The sequence below is a fragment of the Drosophila virilis genome, chromosome X (assembly GCF_030788295.1).
Source record: "Drosophila virilis strain 15010-1051.87 chromosome X, Dvir_AGI_RSII-ME, whole genome shotgun sequence".
Lineage (NCBI taxonomy): Eukaryota > Metazoa > Arthropoda > Insecta > Diptera > Drosophilidae > Drosophila > Drosophila virilis.
The window spans coordinates 8629341-8652995 of record NC_091543.1 but is presented as its reverse complement, the minus strand read 5'-3'; the positions used below and the strand labels follow the sequence as shown (position 1 = coordinate 8652995).

The window sequence follows — 23655 nt, the reverse complement described above, 5'->3', positions numbered from 1 at the left end:
GCGATCAAAACGAAAGACTGACTGGTTATGACAATATGTAAAGCGAATCGAAACGAAACTCCAATAAGACGCTCGCCGGTTAGAGCGAAGGGCAGCAATGCAAGCAAAGCAATTCAGAAGGAGAGTGGACAGCAGCTTACAAAGAGCGCGCAAAAAAAACTATTTGCTCTTAGGCTGTAATTATGATTGTTATTTTCTGCTGTTGGATGATGTCCGCAGCCGTCGGTGTTATCTCTGCTGTTACTTGACCAAACAGCGACCCCTACCTCCTCACACTCCCTCCCTTCAGCCATCGAGGAACCCAAGCACTGATTGCTGCCTGGATACATTTTAATTTTAATCAATGTATCTGCCCAAAGCACATTACACACACACACACACACACACACACACATAAAGTACAGAACATGTTTTCAAACAAACTGATGAATGCACATAGATCAACATTATTATTTCAACATTTGATGTAGGGTCAGCATAAAGGATTAGGCGGCTTACAGTAACCACAATAAATTTGGAGTGGAAGGCAAGCAAACAATGTGGAAGCTACTATCAGCTACCGTTATCCAGCAAATTAGCCCAAGCTAATTAAAAAACAATTTATGCTGCTTAACCATAATCCATCTAACCAATCGTCGTAAATTGCAGGCACAGAGAACTAAATGCTAATCTCATACTATTGTCTTGATGGCTAATTGCGATTTCGACAAAAAAAAAAAAAAAAAAAAAGAAACCAATATTTCCATATGATTTTTTATATCAATGTTCATGTTCAATTCAACGCATATTTGAATATGTGCCTAATCCGATCTGTTGCGGTCGAAATAGTTGCAGTTCTTTGTGGCTATTGCATTTGCCCAAATGATGATTACAAAATGGCCAAACTACAACATTTTTGACATTTTTGTGCAACGTTTGGTATTTTTGGGGCAAACCAACAAAATGTATCCAAAGATTTGTGTTTAATCTCATGACATGACCATGAACAGGACTTCAGACTAGCAACACATTGTTCACACATATATATATATATATATATATATATATACATATACATATATTTACATATAAATAGCATGTGTAAGGCGTTGTGGGCACAGGTGTGCGTAGGGGTATGTGTGTGTGTGTGTATGTGCATATGAGCAACTGGCATGTTTTTGGCTTTTTGCAGCTTGGCGGCGTGCATGTTGTTAATTTGTTGCAGCTGTGCATTGTTGTTGCTTTTGCATTTGTTGTTATTTGAATCCAGTGCTTTAGGGATTAAAAACACGCAACATATATATGCACACACACACACACACACACACACACAAACACACATACACATACAGACAAACATAAAAAGCATTCATGTATTTATGCAAATTTAATTTTATTTGTTTTCAATATTTTGGTAACTTTGTCGCTGATATTTCCGCCACACAAATAAACAAAAATGCCAGCCGTCAGCCAGGCGCAAATGTGTTTGTTAAATTTCACACACACACACACACACACACACTCACACACACACACACACTCACACACATACATCACATCAGATGCCTGTACATGACGGCGCATTATTTTCCATTTTAATAATTCAAATATCAATTTGTTGTTACATTAAATATTTAATTTGTACTAAAATGTGTTAAATTCTTTGGGGTATTATAAACATATAACTCACACATACACACACACACACACACACACACACACACACACACACACACACTCGCACGTGCAGTCATATATACACACATGTGTCATGCAATTTTTGCTTTGTTTAATTACAGCTTAAAATTTTTGATTAAACAAAAAAAACAATCAAACAACAAAATAAATGCGCAAAACATTTGCCTCTGCCAATTTCTGCTTTAGCTCTAGTCGCATTTTAGCTGAATTATGTAAATCCATGGGCATTATGAACTCTTTTTCTCACAGTTTAACGTGTTTTAGTGTTCTACATTAACTCAAACAGTTCTTAAATATATTCGAACCTTAATCTGATAATGTTATGATGCCAAAATTTCGAATCCCTGAAAGAACCTAAGTATAATATTTTTGGCTTTTATCAATTAAACTTCTAGTTAATATCACTTAACTAATCTCTGTTATTGCACTCATTAACTACTCATCAGACTATATTCTTATTAAAAAATGTACAATTATCTTTTGAATAATATGCATAAATACTCTATATAACAGCCTTTTCATGTGTATTATGCAGTTTTAACGCTTTCCCACTTTTTATTGGGCGTATAATTAACACTTTGTCGGACAGTTTGTGGGGGATTAACGCAAATAAGCAACAGCCGTGGGGCAGATGAATAATGTGTCCGCAGCAAACAATATAAAGCCCATAAAACCCTTGATTCGATACTTTAATACACATACTTATATAAGTATTTGAGTGCTCATTAACCAAATATTTGCACTGGTCGCAGCTATTCAAAACCAAACACAACTGTATTTTCACAAAACCAGATTAAGATTAATGTTAACTGTTAACAATAGAAAGAGTCAGTTCTACCAAAGCAGCTCTTTGTTGTATGCTGCCGTTGAAACGATTACGAATGCAAAACAAAGAAGAATAAAAATCCGCTTCACTTAATGTGGTAATGTGTGTTTGCGTTCGAATTGAGTTTATTTACCAATATATGCTGTGGGCAGGTCATCAAGTATATCGCATCACCCTGTGCATGCCCAAGATTCGAAACAGCAACGGCATATAACTAACTAATATTTGATATGCGCCGAAAGTTTGAATCATTGATATAAAAAATAAGAACAACAAAAGTTTTTTTAATAGACCCTACTTCCAAAAGTACTTGATGACTAATTGGCTATCAGGACGGCCCTTACGCTAGCTTTGAACATACCTTACCTTTGGGCTTATTCTTGTACATATGATGCAGTTGCTTTGTCATGTTTGCAGCTAAAGTTGAGCCGCTTTTAAATGCTTAGCTGAGCACTGAACACTGAGCATTGACTAGCCGGAGGATGAGGCGCCACCAGCTGCAAATCCCCAGCCCGTAACGCAGCGGTTGGCGTAAACGTTACCTTGGCGATCCAAAACGCAGCCAATCAAGTGTAAAATCATGGAATTTTTAATTGATTCCGGCGACGCAACGCAGCACAAGTTAACATTAGTTTTTTTCTTTTTGTATACCCTAGCTATGGCTCAGCGAGTCATGTGAGGCTTGAAGGAATTGTTTATATGCCTATAAAGCAAATTTGAGCTGTATGAATTTTGGTACAGCGTTTTCTTTTTAGTAACACTTTATATATTCGGCGAAATCAACCAAAAACTACTAGTCTCTTCCAAAAGATATGATCGAAAAACCCCTTTTTAAAGCCCCTTCATCTAATGATTTTATAATACATTATATATTTAGTATATTCATGATGTTAGGAATCTTTGTTAATATTAAAATAAATAGTTTAAAGTTAAAGACACGAACTTTCATGCAACAGAGCTAATCCAAGCAAAACATAAGCATACAATACTCTTTATAGGGTTTCGGGTATTCGATTTCAGTTGGCCCACGTGGCTTTTTACGGGGTATTTAGAGCGAAAGCTAGCCTAAGCTATCACTGTTCCCTTCTGATATTTTTTTCTTTCTTTTCTACACTATGTCCACCTTGTTGTGAATTTTTTGTTTTTCTTCGTCTCTGTTCGATGAGTCTGGGTACTTCTAATGCATCGGTTGGCGTAGCCATCGCAGCAGCTTTTTTCAGTTAATTGGCAGTTTGTGTTGTTGTTCCTGCTGTTGGCTGGCCCAGTGCGTCATGGTGCAGTGTCATCCTAGCTGCTGGGTGATTGTACGACCAGGGCTGCTTGACGTGTCGCAGTGTGTGCTCGACATTGGCAAGGTTCGTGTGCAGGGGCTCAATTGCCAGTGCCAGGTGCGGACCACTTGGCCAATTGAATTGTTCTGGTTCTGGATGACGCACGGCGTTCAGTTTGTTGTTCAATTTTAGTTGGGTTTCATGTGCCTCTGCCTGCCTCCTCCGCTAAGCACCGACGTTCCACTCCAACCCTCCTCCATTTCGCCGTTCAATGGCCGCCCGAACGACTCGTTGATGTTGAACAAATGCCATTGAGCTGTGAGATGTAGACAGCGGCTATAGCAGTCGGCAGCGGGAACGGATGTGGGTGCGGGTCGTGCCGGGTTCAGACAACTGTAATCAATTCTGTGCATATGCATGCTGGCATAGATGATTTTTGGGCAGCAGAAGGTAACCGGTAAAAAAAATCATCCTAGCCCCTCGTAGTCCAGGTCAATAGAGGTCTTTCCAACGCCCAACTGCGCTATTATTTTGCTACAAATGAGCTGAGCAGATCAAAAATGTTGAATGCAGAATGCAGCTCGGGAGATATCGGCTTTGAAATATTTTCAAATGATCTATGATGTGAAAACGCCCCAAAGGTTTGTGCTGCAGAAAAATTCCTCAGCGCCTAAATGCATCAAATTAAATTTCAACTGAAATCAATCGAATAGGAAAAATATGCCCATAGCTGCAAAAGCTTATTTCCACATCGAACATGTAAATATAACTATTAATTTAAAGCTTCAAAAAATATATTAAATTATATTTCAATTCATTATTTTGGGAAGAAGGTCAAAAGCTTAAAAAGCTATATTTCAAGCTTTCTCGAGGGATTCTCAAGATTTCAAAAGTTAGTTTGACTGCAAAGAGATGTTAAAATCAAAAAATATCAGAAGTATTCAATTGAACAAAACTAACCTTGGCGATCTCCACGCTTTTCACGCTTTCAAGTTTGAGCTTTCCATGGCAGTAGAGAAAAAGTCAAAGGAAATCTGGTAAAATCTTAAAAAATCTTTAACTTGCCAGCCATTGTTCTAATGCATTCCGCCAATTTGTGCGCTGTCGTAGCGAAATCCACTCAAAGGCCATAAAAAACCAGCGTGCCAAATTCGAGTTGAGCTCGAGCTTTAACAGCAGCTGGTGAAGGGGGCGGTGCGAGGCGCGGGCGGCTGTGAGCCAGGCCCATTAAAAAGATGCCAACAAGGCAATTGCCAAATGTAAATGGGCAAGCGTAATAGATGTCCACGAAAGGACTCTCGCTCTCGGCACGAAACGCAATAATTTGCAAATTTGCTCAAATAAATTCCCATGCAGAGCAAAAGAGCGAGAGCCTAAAATATTTGCCCAGCCAAGCCACTGGCAAATGTATGCAAAGTCCCAATGGAGACGGTGCTATGGGGCATCATGTGGGGCGAGGGGTTGGATGTCCGATGCCGTTTCTAAGGCACTGTCTCTCCCTTGTCAGTGATATGCAAAACATTTGTAACGCCCGCTCCTAGCGCAACGCCCACAAAGCCCGAACGCCAACGTCAGAGATAAGCGCCAATTGTAGCCAATTGAAGGCGGCACAGCGTGGCATAAATAAATAAATAATCGATTGCAGTCGAGCAGTCGAGCAGACGGCAGCAGAAACCGGGCGACTGCCTGGCTAGAATCGATTGCTGCCGGCTCTGGCAATTAATTGGCCATTTGTTTGGGGCGTCGTCCATATCCGCAGCCCAGCTTCAGGTTCAGCTCCTGCGGCTCTCTGGCTGCAGTCACGCACGTTGCCGCTTCACGCACGCGACACTTGACAGGCGCTTCAAAGGCGGCAAATCCCCAATACGCTGATGAGAATGAATGAGCTGCCGCCAGTAACACATGTATATCTATGTATCTATAGCAACGCCTGTCTGCCTGCCATTGTCTATAACCATTTATTTGACCCCCGGCATTGACCAACTTTAAAGCCAGCGACCTGCAGACTGCAGCGCTAGCCATTAACTTAGACCCTGTCCCTATATTGGTGAGCTTTTGCAAGCTCATGTGCTTTGCGTAAAGCGGCGTAACCAATAAATGCGTACGTGTGTTGTGTACGTGTGAGTAGCTTTTGAATGTGTTTGCTTAAAAATGTAAAATCTATAATGTGCTATTTCGAAGCAGCCGCCTTTGAATGTATATTTGGGGAGTTTGCTTAAACAACATTTCATCTGAGATTTGAAAGTTATTAACTTAAGAAATACTGTATTACATTATTTAGAGTTGTAAATGAAGTCAATTAGGTTGGATTTTTATTTGGCAAGTAATGCAGCGGTATAATTTATATATCAAACTCCAATATAAAGACTTTTTGAACTCAGGCAGACTAGCTTCAGTCTTAGTGGGAGCTTAGATGGGTTTACGGGAAATTCCACCCACAAGTGTGAAAAATTCGCGGAAAACTTGGGATTTCGACCGAAATTTCTGTGAATTATTTGGACACATGGAGCACATGGGGCACTACGGTTAGATTTAAATCTTCCACAGGAGGAAAATGTGTGGAAATGTAATGTCCGAAATGTTAAGGGCGCGGAAAATACTGGCTAGTATGTATAAATAGTATAATAGTACTTAATTTACGTGCACTTTAAGCAGCTTTCATTTGTACTCCATGAAATTTGTACTCCATGAGAGATTTCGGTGGTTTCTCGTTGGTCTGTTCAACAATTTGATTCGTTGTTGAGGCTAAAAACTTTGGCAACTTTTGGGCTTGTGGCCAGAAATTGTGCGACTGTCTAAGTTTCAGGCTAGGACGCTGTCTCCGGCTGTGACGGCTGCTGTTGCTTTTGCTTTTGCTGGTTGCGGGTGCGCCCGTCGGCGTGTGCGTGGGCGTGGACGGGGTCTGGGATATGGGCTCCGACTTGAGAGGACTGACGTCGTTGGCACAGTGCGGAAGACAGACGACGTTTTCATTGCCACAGTGACTTGAGCCAGAGAGAGGAAGTAATTAAAACACAACTCAAAGGACACTTTAATTTAATCCCTTTGAGCTTGTCTCGCTGCTGTCTCGTCGCCATCAGAAACATGCGCCGACCGCCAAGCCCGAAATTTTATTTGCACGCCGGAAGACGGCGTCGATTGGAAGCAGTCGCCTGCCCCCGCTCCAGATCACAGCTGCCAGTGTCCTTTTGTGGAGCAGCTTCAGCTGCAGCGGCGCATAAATCATAACGCTTTGGCGCCCGTCCGCCCCTCGGCAACTCCGCCCGCGCTTTCTATTTTTATTTGCCCACCATTGGTCGCCAGTGTCCTGCCTGCCTGCCTGCTGCAGCTCCTGCTGCTGCTTCTTGCATTTTATTTATGCCGACAGTTTATTAATGTCAGGCGCGGCGCTGCAAGTTGCAACGGCCAATCGCCGCGTTAAAGGACGAACAGCTCCAGCGTCAGCGCCAGCGCCAGCTTCAGCTTCGGTCTACAGTCTCCAGGCTCCAGTCCGGGCTGTGTCGCCAGCTCCAGTTCAGACTCAGGCTAGGCCAGGGCCGGACCGGGCCACTGCATTGCTTGACTTGTATTTGTATTGGTTTATGGCTAAGTGGGTGTGTGTCTGTTCCGTGTGTGCGTGCGTGTGTGTATGTGCGGTTGGGTGGCTCATTTCAATGCCGCAACTTTTGATTTGCGCCCACAAGCCAAGAGAATGAGAACGTGAGCTGTTGGAATGGCATCGAGACCCGACCAGACTCTGCATACAAGCGGAAGCGTCAAATACTCGCACACACATGCAGCCGGCGAGTAACTAGGTTGCCAGCACCACTTGGCTACATTCCATTGCGCCCCCGCCCCACTCTCCAACCGCTGCCCACCCCTTTTGTACGCTTTGTTGCTTGTTATGCTAATTAGTTTTCGACGTTGACGTTTGCCAACAACGCCGGACGACAGCGAGGTTGCCAACGATGTCTTTAATTGGTTCTCATGTTGCCCATCACCCATCGCCCAGCGCCCATTTGCCAGACTACCCTTGGCCACCGGGCTGCTGCTGGTGCAGCTCCAGCATCAGCTGCTGCCATTTGCCACTTGGCAGCTGCAACTGGCTCCGCTGCCTTTTTTCTTGCCACTTTGGCACTGGCAATTAAGTGCAAACTGCATGCAACTTATTTGATTTGCCATTGTTAGGAAAGAAGCCGCAATTTGAGTCCGGCTCCCGACTCGCTATCAACTTGTAACCCTGCCCCCAAAATGTGTTGCAACTGTTTCTTTTGATGCAGCACAAAAGTCAGCAATTTAATGCAAATTGTGTGCGCACCGTAAGGCCTCCTCTTGAATTCCTCACTCAGTGCAAGGCCCGTGTCTAAACCATTTGGGAACAAATTTGACTTATTTTTAATTAATTTGCCGGGTTGGAGCCTTGATTTCGTACGAGAGTCCAAAGATTAAAGGATCAAAGACATTTTTTTGAGGATTCCAACTATCAAAAAATAAACCAAATCAGCTAAGATATCTAAAAAATCTTTATGACACCATGTTACTTAATCATATAGCGGCTAGTATGGGAGCAATCTGGTATTCTTCTGAAACACTTTTACATATTCTTAAAAGTGTGCTGAAGAAATTCCTAGTTAAATGCTGATTTGACATTAAAGCCATATATACATTTACAAATGTTGAGAATCCTCACGAAACACACATCAATGGACACACATCTGGTACTTATTCTGTTTTGCGGTTTGTGGCTACTAGAACGTATTTCTAAAATGGATGCTTTTGCCCTGCATTCCAATTGTCAAATTCAAACTCAGCACTTGATTCGCTCGTGGCCCTTCTAACCCCACCAACCCTACCAATCCAACCAACCATTCCAATGCTGACCAGCTACTGCTGCCAGCCCGCAATTGTGTTTTGTTGTGTTACCCAAAACTGTCAACATTTGCAGCCGGTTGGCAGGCCCGGCTGTCCAGTGCAAACGTTATGATAATCACCGACAACGATGCGGCGTCAGCAGCAGCAGCAGCAGAAGGACAACAGGACGATAGGGGCCATCAGGTAGGGGAGAGACGAGGCCAGGTAATAAACAATTCCATTTACCGACAGCTGTCAGCAAATAATGAAAAATTTAATAAAAATATACGCACACACGAACGCACGAACGCATGAACGTAGGGGCAACAGCAACGGAAGCGAATGGCAAGAGGCGACTGATGAGATGGGTGAGGGGAGCGGAGAGTGCCACATGGCGAGGGGGCAAAGGACATCAGTCAGCTTTCCACTGGAGGATGCCGATGACCACAACCAAACCATCCGGCCTGTCCACAAGCTGTCCAAATATGTTTGGTTTTGTTGCCGTTTCAGTGTGCTGGCCGCTGAGTGAATCGTTCACAGACATTGCAATGAAACGAAACGGAATGGAACGGCGGCGGTGTGCGCAACGTTGCCACCCGGGCGCAATGATGAGCGAAAAATTGACATGCATGTAATTAGTGACACAAGGACATCGACCATTGCCTGACAACTGACGCTGTCTGGATCTGGATCGCTTTATTCCAACGATTGCTGTTTGCCTGATGACCTCAACACACACACACACACACACACACACACACACATACGCCCACACATATATCAATTATGGCGCTCATGTCCTCGCGAACAGCCAACTCTGACTTTTCGTCTGTGTAAAAATTAATTTTCGGTTACGCCATCAAAAAACGCAGTAGCAAATAGACGATGCATGCGCTGAATCTATAACGAATTGAAAATGATCTACAAATAACTGCTGACAAATTATCATGTTTGAGCTAGAAAAAGCCTGTGACTTGCTTCGAATTCACAAGCTTAAAGTGTTTCATTCCAGCTTTTCATTTATACGTAATATCCTTCCAGCATACTGTAGCACAGTTTTGACTTGGCTTCGCAAAGGGTTCCATTGTAGCATTCCGTATGCTTCTGCTTCATCCGCTTTCATAAAATCAATCGACCACATACATATTGTAAGATTTTCACAGACACTTACTCTTATTTTCCTGCATTCCAAGTCATTGGAATCGATTGGCATTCTTCGAATGGCATAGCTTTAATGATGCAGACGCACGTTGTTCCATACCATAATTTTGGCTTCATTCTAATTAGCTCGATTTGTATTGACTCAACGCTTGTTCCATTTCAGCATTCCATAACATATGATTTCACACGTATAGAGAGTTCAAATAGAAAAGTAATTACAATTATAACTTTTATTTCTAATTAACTTGCAATCATTTGCTTTGGAACAGTGATATCTTTTTGATATATTTCTTGAGCTAAGCGAAAACCGAGCACTTTTCGCAAATTAGCGACCTTGATCGAATCGTTCGATTTCGTAAGCGAATTTTGCAAATCTTGAATGCTTGTGGCTAGAGAGCTGCAACCACACTGTGGCATAGGGCATATCAATATTTAAGCGAAAATGATGACAGCTAAAACAAAACTGACGCAATCCAGCCGCTGTCCAATGGAGCAAGTAACCAGCAACCCAGTCCAGCGTCGTCTCTTCAGCATCCGCGTCGGCGTCGCCGTCACTTGTGACATTCACGTTGACTCTTCTGACACGTCGACAAATTGTCAACAGCGTTGCCACAGCGTTTACCATGGTAGAGACGAAGGCAAGAAACACAGCCAAAAAAAAAAAAAAAGCGCGAAAAAAAATAGGAAAATTGGTTTCGGGGCATGGGGGGCATGGCCAAAAATGGTCATTCACTGAAACTATGGAGGTTGTCCTCTATTAGCTGCAGCTCCAGCATTTGCACGCCGGATGACGCAACATTTTATGCCGCTCAGTGGATTTGCAACACTTAACAGCAGCAGCAGCAGTGGCTGTGACACTGGCCCTGGTCTAGTCCTGTTGCAACTGGCGTTGGCGTCTGCCACATTTATCAACGCCTCGTTCAGCAGCCGCAGCAGCCGGGGCAGCTGGGGCATCTGGGAGTTTAGGTTAGCAGGGTGCTGTACCGAGTGGCGCCAGTGCAACTATTCAAGCTCCTGCCTATAAAAATGTGCAGTTTGAATTTTGCTCGCTGTTGCTACGAAAAATGCAATTCAGCACGATTTGCATTTTTGGGAGCTAACTCTGGTGGCCATGGCCCACTACTTGGGTCACTTCACCAAGTGCATGGCGCGTGCCGAGTGGAGAGCGGTGCCAGATAAATTGTCCATGCCCCAGCTCTAAGCTTTGGCAAAAAAAAAAATTCAACAACGTTGATTGCGTCAACGGCTTAAATAGTTGATTAAACCGATTATTAATTGTAATTAGAGTGCTTAATTTGGACATGTTTTCTTAAGTGAAAATTTAAACTCACGCTAGTTATTCTTGAACTTCTCCTGTTTCATTCTCACCATTCTCTTGGCGGTCAGTTGGCAGCACTATATCGACGCGCTGCTCGAACTATGTTGTAAGGTGGCAACGCTGCCAACTTACTAAATTAAACAGGCAAACATCCAAAAGTGCTTTTCAACTGGAAGTTTGCAAAACAAATAAACAATATCTTTTGGATTTCATGACTCCTTTGTGCTTTCAGGATGTTTTATTATATTATATTACAATGTTAAATATTACATTGACATTAAGTTTCTTACTGGATAAATATACCTTCCGTCCACTTTCCCAGACGTAACGGTTGTACTTGTGCAAAGCTTGTGTACAATTCAGAGTCTTAATATTTATATATTTAAGTATGTCCAAACACTACACAAACAAAATGTTTTTTTTCCACCGTCAAAGCTAAAATACAGATCTCAGCCTACAATCTGATTAAGATAACATAACTTGATCGGAAATGCTTTACAGCATTCTCTTGATATGCTCAATTAGTACGGTGAACACATTTGTCAACACTGCCAGTAACACTATACAGCATTTGGCATTTCCATAATCACGTTAGCTGTTCAACACTGATATTAAGGCAGAACTTACGATTAAATATATTACATATATTGGCAAATTAACTAAAACAACTATTAATATTTTCTTGCTCTTATGAATCTTCCATACATAATCAAAAAAAAAAATTAATTTAGTTTGTAATTACCTACACTTATTTTAATCATCTTTCAAAACGAGTGTATTTACCAACACTGACACTTACATTTTCTAGTGCACCACAACTCAAAAGAATTGAAATCAAGTTAAAATGCAAAACGCTTTCCGATCAACAAATGTTGATGATGCTCGACGCTAATGCAATTGAAATCTGCCAAGAAGGCGGAAACGGAAATGCAAATGAAAATAGTTGTAACCGGTTTTGTGGCAATTTCAGCTTTAGTGGCAGCACGCCACAAAACAATTGAAATGTTGTTGCTTTCGGTAAATAATTAAGTGGCGCCTTAAAGGAGTCCGTTGCCTTTTAAGACTGGCAGACTGACGGACAGACAGACGGGCATACAGGACGCTTCACATATTTTATCACGAGCGATTCTCCCGGCTCGGCCCGGCACATTAATCAAAGCAAAAATGCAGGCAAATTTCCATGCGAATGTGTTTCGAGTGCCTTTTACAGTTATAAATTTTTGCATACACACACACACACACATACACATGGGGGCACTCTGTAGCTGTTCGCTGGCACTATGTACGCTACTCGAGGCATGCCACACGGCAATGGGGAAAGTGTCAAGTTAATGCCAACAACAACAACATCAGCGTCAACACCGTAGCAGACACATACCGCCTACTAGCACTGGGCGTGGCTGGAAGCCAGCTACCCAACCATCTAATGACTGCGTTGACGGCGCCATTTGCTCGACAAAAACTCAACAGACACACAAACACTAACACACACGCACACGCGGATAGATACTCACATAGACACACATAGAAATTTGCACTTGACAAATTTCTGGGTTGCATTGGACTACATTCGGAAGAAGGAGTTATATTCGTAGTGCTAAACAGACTAAACACACATACGTTTGAGCTAAAATTGGTTTTCATACAAAGATAACAAAAAAGATTTCAGCATTCGAACTGTTTCGTTTCAGAAACGGTTTGCAGTTTCAATCCAATATTCCATTTTTATATCAGTTCAGGCTAAATTGTCGGCAATTTTATTCACGCTCCCTGAACCTGATTTTTTAACAAGGTTTACGCCACTTGGTTGATTCAGATTTTCTACAAACTTAACTGATTGAAGAAATATTTTGACTGAAAATATTTTCGATACTAATTAATCAATTTTTGTTATTATATTTTAGAAGTTATAAACATACAATAATGCTCAACGAAGCCATTTTATAATGAAGGTTTAGTGTTTAATCATCATCGAATCGTGATAGCATGAATATACTCTCCGTAAAATCTATCTTAGAATATTATATTATTTTTTAAAAATACTCAATATTTTGATTGAGAAGAGTTTCTATCGGCTCTCCCGAAGAAGTGTCTACTCCCAAGAATAATTTGTTAAGCATTGCACGTGTGCATATATATTTCTCAGTGTACGTCTAGCTTATAATGATGCTGTTGCTGCTGCTGTTCCTGTCGTTTAGTTGCTAAGACGATGCCGACAGTTGGACCCGAGTCTTTAGACAACTCAAGCGAACTGAAGTTGAGTCACGGGCGTGCACTGACAATGATATGTGCCCGAGCTGTGAGTGCTATGCACACACCTATGCACACACCTGCACAAGCATACACACACAATCACAATGCTGTCAAGGCCGCACACATACATGCGCAATGTTGGCGGCGGGGAATCACCGTAGAGACACTTTGCACCGGAAATATTGTTGACAGTTGTGGCATATTATCATACGTCGGCTGTTCCAGGCGCGCGCCTCGTAATTGCTCAACATTTTTCGCTCGACCTTAAAGAGCAACTTGAGAAGAAAGTGAAGCGTAATTTCCCGCTCATCGCTAAGCCGTCGTTATGGAAGCTCTAATCATTTCGCCAATTATTCTACGCAATAACAAATTCGAAAAGCAGCATATAATAGAAGTTCTTAAATTTCCTCAAAATAAATTGCGACATGCATAAATGAGCACACAGGTTGGGCCACTCTTTGAACTGCTGTCACTTGGTTAGGGCTTAGCTGTTTATTATTCGCTTTTGAGAAGGAAAATAATTTACGCATACTTTATAATTGCTATTTGAAACTGTTAGCATTAAAATGTATTTCTGTTCAATTGCTTACTCTATTCCCGCATATCATATGCAGAATAAGTCAATCAATTGTTTTTCGATCGGTGATAAATATCGATTTTTTTGGAAATTCTGTAATAACTAGTTCGCAGCTTCTACATAGAAATCTGCCTACGGCCTACGGATGATGATACGGAAGATGAAAAATTTTATATTAGCATACAAATTTTGTGAATTTATGAATTAACAAGGATTAAACCTGGGTTCCTAGATGAGAGATATTGGTTCTCGAATAGAAGCTTAAAGCTGGGAGTTGGTTCGACCGTTGAAAAAAAACACTGACATTTTATTTGTTTTTCTGATGAAGGCTTTTATTTTATATAATATATTTATTAAATATATATATTTTGAAATTTGAATTATATTATATTATAATTATTATATTTTAGTTATAAATATATATATATTTTTTAACCCTAAACCCATTAAAAATGGGTATAAGGGTATATTGTATTTATGCAAAATCCAAATGTATGTAACAGGCAGAAGGAAGCATCTCCGACCCCTTAAAGTATATATATTTTTGATCAGCATCAATAGTCGAGTCGATCATGCCATATCCGTCTGTCTGTCCGTCCGTCCGTCCGACCGTATGTATGAACGCAAGGATCTCAAAACCTATAAGAGCTAGAGACTTGAAATTTTAGATCTAGGTGCTCCTAGTGCCTGCGCAGATCGAGTTTGTTTCTGATAATCGATAACTACTTACTCTGTTTCCAAGCAATCGATAAAAATCGATATCTATATCCTGTTTTTTGGGCAATTTTGGTAAATATCAAGAGCTAGAGTCACCAAACTTGACATATAGCTTCTAAAATAGAATATATATATGCATTTGATGTTGGAAGAAGAGGGTTCAGGGTATCCCCTAGTCGGGAGCTTCCGTTGTTGATTAATATATATATTTAATTTATTATCCAAATAATCGTTAAAATATCATTTTAATATTTCTCATATTTTTTCAAAAATTAAGTGTTTAAACATTTTTATCACTATGGCGAGCTTTCAGGAAAAAGAGTTTTGAGAAAAGCTCTAAAAGAATGTCCTGTGCCGCCATCTGCTGGCAGCTTTTTAAATGATTGTACAACAAATTTAAAAACTATCGAGATTTATCCTATAGTAGGCCTTAAACTCAACCCGACTGATATTTTGTTAGTTATTTATAGAGTTGTAGTCACACATCGCAAGTTCAAAAGGACAGCTATAAATATTTTGATAACTTTTTTTAGTGGAAATTTGATAAGAGCGATTAATATATGAGATACATTAGTTATCAAAGAATAGGTTGTGATGGCTTTGGAGCGAATTTGCGGCATAGATAAGGCGGACTTTATGCAGCCCTATAATGATCTGAATGTTGCCTATGCCCAAGTGGAAGTCAACACGGGCAAGACCGTGTTCGACAGTGCGTATTCTGTAATCGCGCCGCCCTTTGAGAATCCGAAAAGGAAGATTAAGAGGTCGCTAAAGAAAAGCAACTTGAACCTGGAGATGTCGCATGGGACGACCACGTTGGGCTTCAAGTACCAGGGCGGAATCCTTCTCTGCGCCGATTCGCGCGGCACAAATGGCGAATTTATTGCCTCGCAGGAAATGAAGAAAATCATTGAGGTGGACAAGGGCATATTGGGCACCATTGCCGGCGGCGCCGCCGATTGCGTCTACTGGGATCGGGTGCTCACAATGGAATGCCGTCTGTTCGAGCTGACCTATGGACGTTCGATGACAGTTAAGTCCGCGGCGCGTATCATGTGTAACATTGCGTACAAATTCAAGGGATTGGGCCTCTGCATTGGCATGATGCTCGCCGGCTACGATTTTGATGGGCCTCAGCTCATTTACGTGGACTCTGATGGTCAGCGCGTCGAGGGCAATTTATTTACGATTGGCAGCGGTGCGCATTGTGCATTGGGCATCTTGGACAGCTTCTACAGATGGGATATGTCCGATGAGGAGGCCTACAATCTGGCATTACGCGGCGTTTACCATGCCACCTATCTGGATGCCTATACGGGCGGACTCGTTCGTCTCTATCATATGAGACCGCACAAGTGGTCAATTGTCACCGTCAAGGATTGCATGGAGCTGGGCGAAATATTTGCCAAGGCACAAAAGGAAAATCCAACCGGCGGACCATCTAGTATACTAAGGAAGGGCTTTAAAGCGGATCCTGAACCGGAGGAGGAGGAGGTAGAATCAGTGGAAACGAAAATCGAAAAGTATAGGAAACGGGAAATGGAAAACGCAAAGAATAAAGAAAATATATTATTTAGTTAAGTTTAGTACTCAAATTTCTCGCGGCTTCAGTTTTGATTCTATATCGCAAACAAATCAAAAATTTTAAAATATTAAAATATCATCATGCACCAGCCTTTAACAAGACTCTGTCTAGAAGACTATCCAACTACTAGATCAATGCAAATATCTTTTGATTTCTTTTCTGAAATATTTCTAGATTTTTGTGTACATTTTTTCTGGTTCAAATCGAACTAATAAGCTCTGTAATTACTCTCCCAGTTTTCTTAAACACATTCCCATTTAATCGTTAGAAAATCTTGATTAATGTTCAGTAACAAAAAACAGTGTTGCGAAATGTTTATTAACTTTATTCTTTATTAAAATCTGCAATAAGATGTTTAAAACATTTTCGTATCTAATGTAAGCTCTCAAAAGTGCAGCCAAGCTGATTTTGAAGTGGAATATAAGGGTTTATATTTTCTTAAATTAATTTTTGAATTTGTTTTAAATGTATCTGCACTTTAAGCTGAACTCCATGCTGTCTGGCAAAGCTTTCAGTGAGCTTTGACAAACGTAAGCTACAGCTATGGCGTCATCTGGTGGCCAACTTGCAAATGGTTCAAATCTGCGCTGTGCTCACAGTCAAGCTCTGGCCAAAAGCACGAAATTCAAATAGTAGGGAAATTTGTTGATGGTACTTTTCGTTTATAGTATGGACACGTTAATTTCCCTAGCTTAAGTATATGCTGCAGTAGGCCAAGCAATTCACGTATCAAGTAAGCCTGCTCGAGTCGGCTGAGCTATATAAAATGTGTTCATTAAGAAAGCAAAACGGCAGCAGGAACAATTCAGGCCAAAGCAATTGCATTATTGAGCTGCTACAAACTAAGAAAGATACAGCGAGTAACTCAAAACTTGGAAAAATGTTGGGCAGACAGGGCCTCATATTGGATGCACTAAAGCATAAGATACAAGTGGCCAAGAATGATCTGGAACGCTACCGGGAGGAGTATACCCACTGCCAGACAATGCTGCAACGTGAGCTAGAGCGTCGCAGCCAATTGGAGGAGAGCTACATGGACCTGCAGCGTCGCAATGTCGAACTGGAGGATGAGCTACAGCTGGCCCTGACGCACGTGGCCCATCATCAGGCGACGGTGCGCGAAGCACGCGGCGCGCTCAATGAGAGCGATCGCCTGCGCAAGGCACTGGAGCATCGCGACCAGCTGCAATCCGAAAAGATCGAGCTGCTTGTCTGGGAGCTGGCCAAGCTGAAGCGTCAGGCCAAGGAAGCCGATCGCACCGCCCAGTACAGCGGCCAGCGGGCCGATCAGCTCTGCGAACGTCTCACGCACAGCGAGCAGCAGCTAGAGGCCAGCCGCACCAGCCATGCCGTGCTCCAGGCGGAACTGGATGCCGCCGCCCAAAATCTGCACTGCGTGGAGCGCGCGTTTGAGCGCTCTGCTCAGCAGGTGCAAAGCTTTGACCGGCAGGTGGCCAAGCTGAAGCAGCGCCTGCTCGAGAGTGAGAAGCGCGCCCATCAGGCCGAGCTGAATGCCCACCAGCTGCAGCAGTCCTCTGCCAATCTTGAGAAGCGGCTCGAGGAGCGTGTCGAGCAGCGCTGGCTCAAGAAGCTGCACAAACTGGACCTGCAGCTCGTTGCCAGAGAATAAATTCTCCCAATCTCTCATTCCAAATTCTACAAGTTTAGCTTAGCAGCCCATCTAGCATGTCGTTTAAATATTATGTACTAGTCTATTTAGGTTTAACGAAAATTACAGCAAAAAAAAAAGGAAAAAAAAAACACCGGAGAAGAATTAACTTCGGCATGCCGAAATTTTAATACGCTGGCGGAGACTTATATATTTATTATACCAAACAAATCGTATGAAATGTGAACGATATAGTATTCCCTACTATTTTCAACTTTCTGTCAATCAGTAAATAAAAAAAAAGGTTGTTGGAACCAAAAATAATTTTGATGGAAACGCAAAGCTCATCAGAGCAATTTGTTTAGATATCCCAAGAGTTCCGATATTAAAGGTTTCCCATTTGTTCAAACGAATTAGTTTTTAAGCATTGGGGACCATTAAATATTGCCAAGAGAATTAATCTTAGAATCGAATTACAAGCAAAACAGCTTTTCCTACAAATAAAATTCCATTGTCAGTGATTGAACATAAAAAGTTAAGTTATTCATCTAGTTTAAAATTTGAGACACTAAATAAATTGCCTTAACAGAGTTTATGAAGATATCTGAGCCTTGGAACTAGCTTGAAAGACAGACGGACATTTTGTCAACACGCGCAGACAATATTAAATATAACTTTATCAGCTTTGCTGAATGTGGTAAACTCCGCCAGGGTTTAATAGGCGCATTAATATTATGAACTCTTATGTGGCTGTATTTGAAAGAGTATCTCGTCGGCGTTGCGAAACTTGAGCGAGATGCCCTCGACGAACTGCAGCTGCTCGAGTTGATGATCGCTGCCAAACTCAAAGTTGGCTAACAGCTTGACCAGAAAGACCTTCATAATAAAGAAGCTGTAGCGACGACCTGTAAACAAATTGTTCAACCGTTAAGCTCTAAACCATTAAAAGCAGTTAATCAAGGGCCAAGAGCTCACCTATGCAAGTGCGCAGCCCCTTCGAGAAGGGCAAAAAACTGTACGAGTGTCGACGCTGCTTCGCCCGTTCCGCGCCGGACTGCTGCTGTTCGTCCTGATGCTTTTCCTGTTCCGGCTCCTGGTCGTGATCGAGCTGCTGTTGCTGCTGCTGCAGGAAACGCTGCGGATCGAATTGCTTGGCCCTGTCGCCCCACCAGGCCGCATCGCGTTGCATGTTGAACGTGTCCATCACAACTATCGTGTTCTGGGGCACAATCGCCTCGTGCCCAGCCAGCTGAAAGTCGCGGCTCACATGCCGCAAATTCATCGGCACCGTCGCCAGCAGACGCAGCGCCTCGTTCACGAATGCATCCAAATAGCGCAGCTGCTGCAGCTGCTCGACGCCCACATAGCTGGCATCGTTGCCGTGCGGCAGCACGCTCGTAATTTCCGCCCGCAGTCGCCGCTGACAGTCGCCCTTGTGGGTAGCCAGGCACAGCAGAGCAATCATTATGCTGTTCGAGACCGTCTCAAAGGACTGGGCAAGTAAAATCAAGATTACATTAAGTTGAGAGTTAAGCGAGATCTATGTATACTCTACCCATTGATAAATAGACAGCTTTTTTGATAGAGAGCCAGCTCTTCGATTAAGTAATGCGCTCTTTACCAAGATGTTTTAAATTACTTTTAAATATGTGCATTTAAAATCATTATCAGATGACTTTTTGATTACCTTCCGCCTTGTTTAAACCAGATTTAAGGAAAATCAAATGTTTTGGGTGCTACTTAGAACCGAAATACCGAAGTTTTTCAAGAACTCATTTCCCATAGTGTGGGATAACAGATGTATATATGTATTATGAAAGGAAGTTAGAATGCTTACAATGGCAGCTAAAAGCTAGGTTTTATAATCTACGATATATGTATGTGTATTTAAAACGAGGCTAGAACAACTTTTTGATCAATTGCCCACACTTAAACTTTGGAAACCTTCGCTTGGATAATATCTGAGATTGACAGACCGACATATTAGTCCGATTTCAATGGCTACAGACCAATTGTATGAATAACGATCAACTGTTTACATTGTAAGCCCCCACTAAGCTTTTAACTATCTCTAGTATCTTGTACTTACCACCAAAACCATGGACTGTGCCTCATCCTCGATGTCCTGAAGCGTTAGTTCGCCATTGGCCGCCAGCTGGAACATTTGCTCGATGAAGATGCGTCGTTGCCAGGGCACATCCTCCTCATCGTCGATGGCATTGCGTAGTTGCCAATTGCGATGTTTGCGCTGCACGATTTGTGCCACAAAATCCACCAGCAGCTGGTTGCATGCCTCGGCCTCGGCGTACAATTGAGGCGCCAATAGGCGATGCAATAAATCAATTTGCAGCCAGGGCTTCACAATTTTAATAGCCGAGATTTCGAGTAGCCTATTAAAAAGTACACACACACACACGCACACATCAGCATTAGTCTACGGCTTTTGTGCCGCTGGGGCTGAGACCACTTACCGCTTGTAGGTGGTTGCGATGTGTGCGTCATCCGCTTGCGTGAAATTTGTCGGTGTTCCCATAATGGTGACTGCAATAAAAGGCAACGAGGTGTTAAGCCCCAGACATTCATAGAGATAGAGATAGCAAAAGTGAGTTAGAGAGATAGAGAGAGAGAGAGAGAGAGAGATGTGACATTCAAATATTGCCCGCTGACAGCAGGCAGAATGGCCTTAGCATCGGCTACCGAAAACATAATTCGCCCCATGCGACGCGCTGAGCTTCAGTGTAAACTCTGGCCCAAGAATCCCACAACACCTCCCTCTTCAAACCAGCCCCCATTAGCCGCCAGCCAACTGCTAATGGCCACCGCTAACTGTTTTATCCAGCAAAGTGTCAAATGTCAAGTAATTAAATTTGGCCCAAAAATTGAAACGAACGCAGCCAGCGAACGCCTCAAGCACAGTCAGCCCAAGATGTGTGTAAATATAATGGAACACGCCACAAAGCTCTTCTTCGGGCACTTCATACTAATTCGCTAATATGTAGTTGGAAAATTACCACAAATTCAAGGTAAAGCAGTTCTTAACTTAAAGTTCACCATTATTAAAGTGTAGCCATGTGCATATATGTTTTGTGTATGAGTGAACGCATATATGCATGTATGCATGTATGCATGTAAGCATGAAAGCATATTCCATGTTAGCATGTTGCATGTATGCATGTAAGCATGTTGCATGTTGCATGTTGAATGTATGCATGTATCTACGTATGCATGTATGTATGTGTGTATTTATGTATGTATGTATTTATGTATGTATGTATGTATGTATGTATGTATGTATGCATGTATGTTTGTATGTATGTATAAGTGTGCGTGTGTGTGTGTATATGCTTGCATGTGTATATGGATGTATATAAGTATATATTATACATGCACTTATGTACATATAAATGCAAATTGAACAAAAAGTCTTCTTAAATAATGCCCTACTACGTGATTCTCATAAATTTAAGTAACTCCCACAAGCTTCAGTTCAAGTATAAGAAGCGGCTTCGACATCGGAGTAGGCAACTACCACTTAGGAAGAGACCGCGCCGTTAACTATAGAGGAAGTGGCTTCAACTTTGAGGGAGGCGGCAGCCTTAATATTGGAGGAGCTGGCTCCAATTGAAAAGATGGCAAATTGAGCAAAGGAGGAAACGGTGGCTTTAGCTATTGAGGATATTCAAAGATTGAGTAAACGGCGGCTTGAGTAAAGGAGAAGAAGGTTGCCCCCTATGAAGGATGCGGCGGTGCATGACGGATGACGGTGCCTATGTAGTTGACGGAGGAGGCAGGATCAATTTTAAATGAGGCAAATAAGAAAAAACTGGTACGTATTATGGACATAACTATGTCTTATTATATCCATATGTACTAATGTTTGATTTTCTGCATCAAAAAAGAAAATAAGCTAATGGACACAATCTCTGCTTTTCTGCTCTTTCAGTGTTGTGTTTATATAAAAGTTCGTCTTCCACCCACTGACAGATGACGATACATAATCAAGCATGTGAATTGGCAGGTGAGTACCTAATCATATAATATATAAACATACATATATTTTTATAAAAACGTGCATATATTTTACATGCATGTATAAAATTCATCTATGTTTGCTGAATCCCTGAACCTAAGTATTGATTTCAAGGTTGTGGCTCTTCATATTTTTTCATTTACAAACATAATTAAATTTAAAATTCATCAGAGGCAGCACCTCTCGACTCCTATTTTATAATCTAAACCGTTCTCTTGACCTTTCCCCCTCGGGTTGGAAACAAACATTATCAAATGTCTCAATTAGCTTTTCTTTTGAAGCAAACCATTTTTTGGGTCAGGTACCAGCTTTGGCTATTTTTGGGCCTAAATTTCAGCTTTTAAATAAAAAATATTAGCGGCGAGAAACGAATATTTTGAACCTGTGTCACTCTACCAGAAGCTAGGTCCCAAATTTAGTGTATGTAGATCTGATGAGATATATGATTAAAAACAGTCGGACATACGTGTATGGGTATTACATGCAACATGTTGAGTAACAAAATGGAAATACCCTTTGCTGAGGCAGCAGCAAAATGATAACAGATTTTGGCGCCTATGTCGAAGCAATCAATAACCAATCGACTAGTTACTGCATAAGCCTAATCATAATTTACAGCTCAACTTGCCGCCCAACACCCAGCCGAAAGCACTTCTAGTGCGGCCTGCAGCGTTGAATGGTGACCCTCGGGTCTATGTGGCTCGGTCTCAATGGGTTCCGCGTACGTGAGCCGCATGGAAACTGGACAAACGTGTCGTGCGAGGGCAGTGTTTGGGCAGCGACCGTTTTAACTTTCTAGCTGGGATTTGGTTAAGGCATTCAATGGGTGGCTACTCACGGCAGGATACCTCCAGGACGGCGCGGCTGAGCATATCCTCGGCATCCTTGAACTTAACCGCCGTGCCATGCAGATGCGACTGTGTGGCAAACTGTTCCACCAGCTGATTGCCCACCATATTGAAGACATCGAAAAAGCTAATGACAATGTTGTGATTGAAGGCGGGATTCAGCTGCTTGCGACGCAATTTCCACTTTTGACCTGCAATCCCGACAATTAGTGTATGGCTCAGGCGGAGCTGGGGAGGGCTTGGGGTATAATTAATACTTACCGCGCGCATGCAGCAGACCGCGGCGGGCAAAGAAGCCCTCCTGCATAAAGGTCTTGTCCAGACACTCGGGCGCATTCAATATACATTCCATGCCCGCCGGATCATCGATATAGAGCAGGGCGCGCGTGCCAATCAATATGGCCAACGGGCGCTGAAAGAGTACGCGCAGACGCGTCACCTTGTCCAAAATGCCTGCGGCATAAGGGGAAGGTATTAAATGGGCAGTGTCTTGAGGTAAATTATTTGAGCTACTCAACTGTTCGGATGCAAATTGATGCAGAGCAGAAACCAGAGCAATGGCTGCTGTGCCACGCCCCGCCACCCATTCAGCTGCCAGATGAGGCGCCAACATTTCCGCTGCTGCCAGCCCAGCAGCAGGGCCAGCAGCGTGCCACACACCCACAATGCCACGTAAAGGTGCATTGTTGTTCCTCTGGTTGTTGTTGTTGTTGTTGTTGTTGTTGTTGTTGTTGTTGTTGTTGTTGTTGTTGCTGTTGTTTGCGTTGTCGTCGCCTAATGCGGTGCTTTATAGGCAGCTCAGAGCTGGCACGTTTGCGCAAGCGATTTCCAATTCCGAATCCGAATCCGTCGCTTTGTCTCGATCCGTTCGCTTGGCCAACGAAAACGCAACTAAAAAACGCGTCAGCGGACCGATCGAACATTGGCCAATTGACAATAAAGAAATTATAATA

At 42.3% G+C, this 23655-nt stretch overlaps 1 protein-coding gene across 1 annotated transcript; it reads right to left on the bottom strand.

Annotated features, from left to right (window-relative positions):
* Nucleotides 1-17907: 17907 nt before the first annotated feature.
* On the bottom strand, nt 17908-23577 carry Cyp318a1 (Cytochrome P450 318a1). Its single transcript, XM_002057002.4, has 7 exons — nt 23221-23577; nt 22964-23155; nt 22693-22893; nt 20296-20365; nt 19914-20214; nt 18800-19316; nt 17908-18729 (listed from the first exon to the last, which is right to left on the bottom strand). Exons 1-7 carry the CDS (start codon nt 23384-23386, stop codon nt 18557-18559), a joined length of 1620 nt encoding a protein of 539 aa, XP_002057038.1. The 5' UTR covers nt 23387-23577; the 3' UTR covers nt 17908-18556.
* Between the last annotated feature and the right edge of the window lie 78 nt (nt 23578-23655).

Bases quoted from the DNA above. Each gene is read 5' to 3' on its own strand.
- Cyp318a1 (XM_002057002.4), bottom strand. From the start codon at position 23,386: ATGCACCTTTACGTGGCATTGTGGGTGTGTGGCACGCTGCTGGCCCTG. The intron at 22,894-22,963 runs GTAAGTATTAAT...TCGGGATTGCAG, and splicing joins CGGTCTGCTGCATGCGCGCG to GTCAAAAGTGGAAATTGCGT. The intron at 18,730-18,799 runs GTGAGCTCTTGG...ATTTGTTTACAG, and splicing joins GGGGCTGCGCACTTGCATAG to GTCGTCGCTACAGCTTCTTT.